At 71.0% G+C, this 269-nt stretch overlaps 1 protein-coding gene across 1 annotated transcript in view; it reads left to right on the top strand.

The window, feature by feature from the left end:
* Positions 1-269, top strand: part of MAN2A2 (mannosidase alpha class 2A member 2) — a 53939-nt gene that overhangs the window by 23090 nt on the left and 30580 nt on the right. Inside the window, 1 exon segment of the mRNA XM_006769602.2 lies at positions 10-193. Coding sequence (XP_006769665.1) covers positions 10-193 — 184 coding nt within the window.

Genomic DNA, 269 nt, shown 5'->3' with positions numbered 1-269 from the left:
GCGCGCCCTCCCGGGGGCAGGCCTGACATGCCGGTGTGGGGCCAGGGGTCAGGGCTGCGTTTCTCGGCAGAGCATCCGAAGGGTGGACGAGGAGCGGGAGCAGCGCGTGGACATGCAGTTCTTGGTCTACGGCACCCGCACGTCCAAGGACAAGAGTGGCGCCTACCTCTTCCTGCCTGACGGCGAGGCCCAGGTACCCAGGGGCACGGCGGGAACCCCGGGGGCCTGGGGCCTCGCTCCCAGGGCACAGGAGACCTGTGGACGGGGCA

Source organism: Myotis davidii, unplaced genomic scaffold (assembly GCF_000327345.1).
Source record: "Myotis davidii unplaced genomic scaffold, ASM32734v1 scaffold324, whole genome shotgun sequence".
Lineage (NCBI taxonomy): Eukaryota > Metazoa > Chordata > Mammalia > Chiroptera > Vespertilionidae > Myotis > Myotis davidii.
This window is presented reverse-complemented; position numbering and strand designations above follow the sequence as displayed.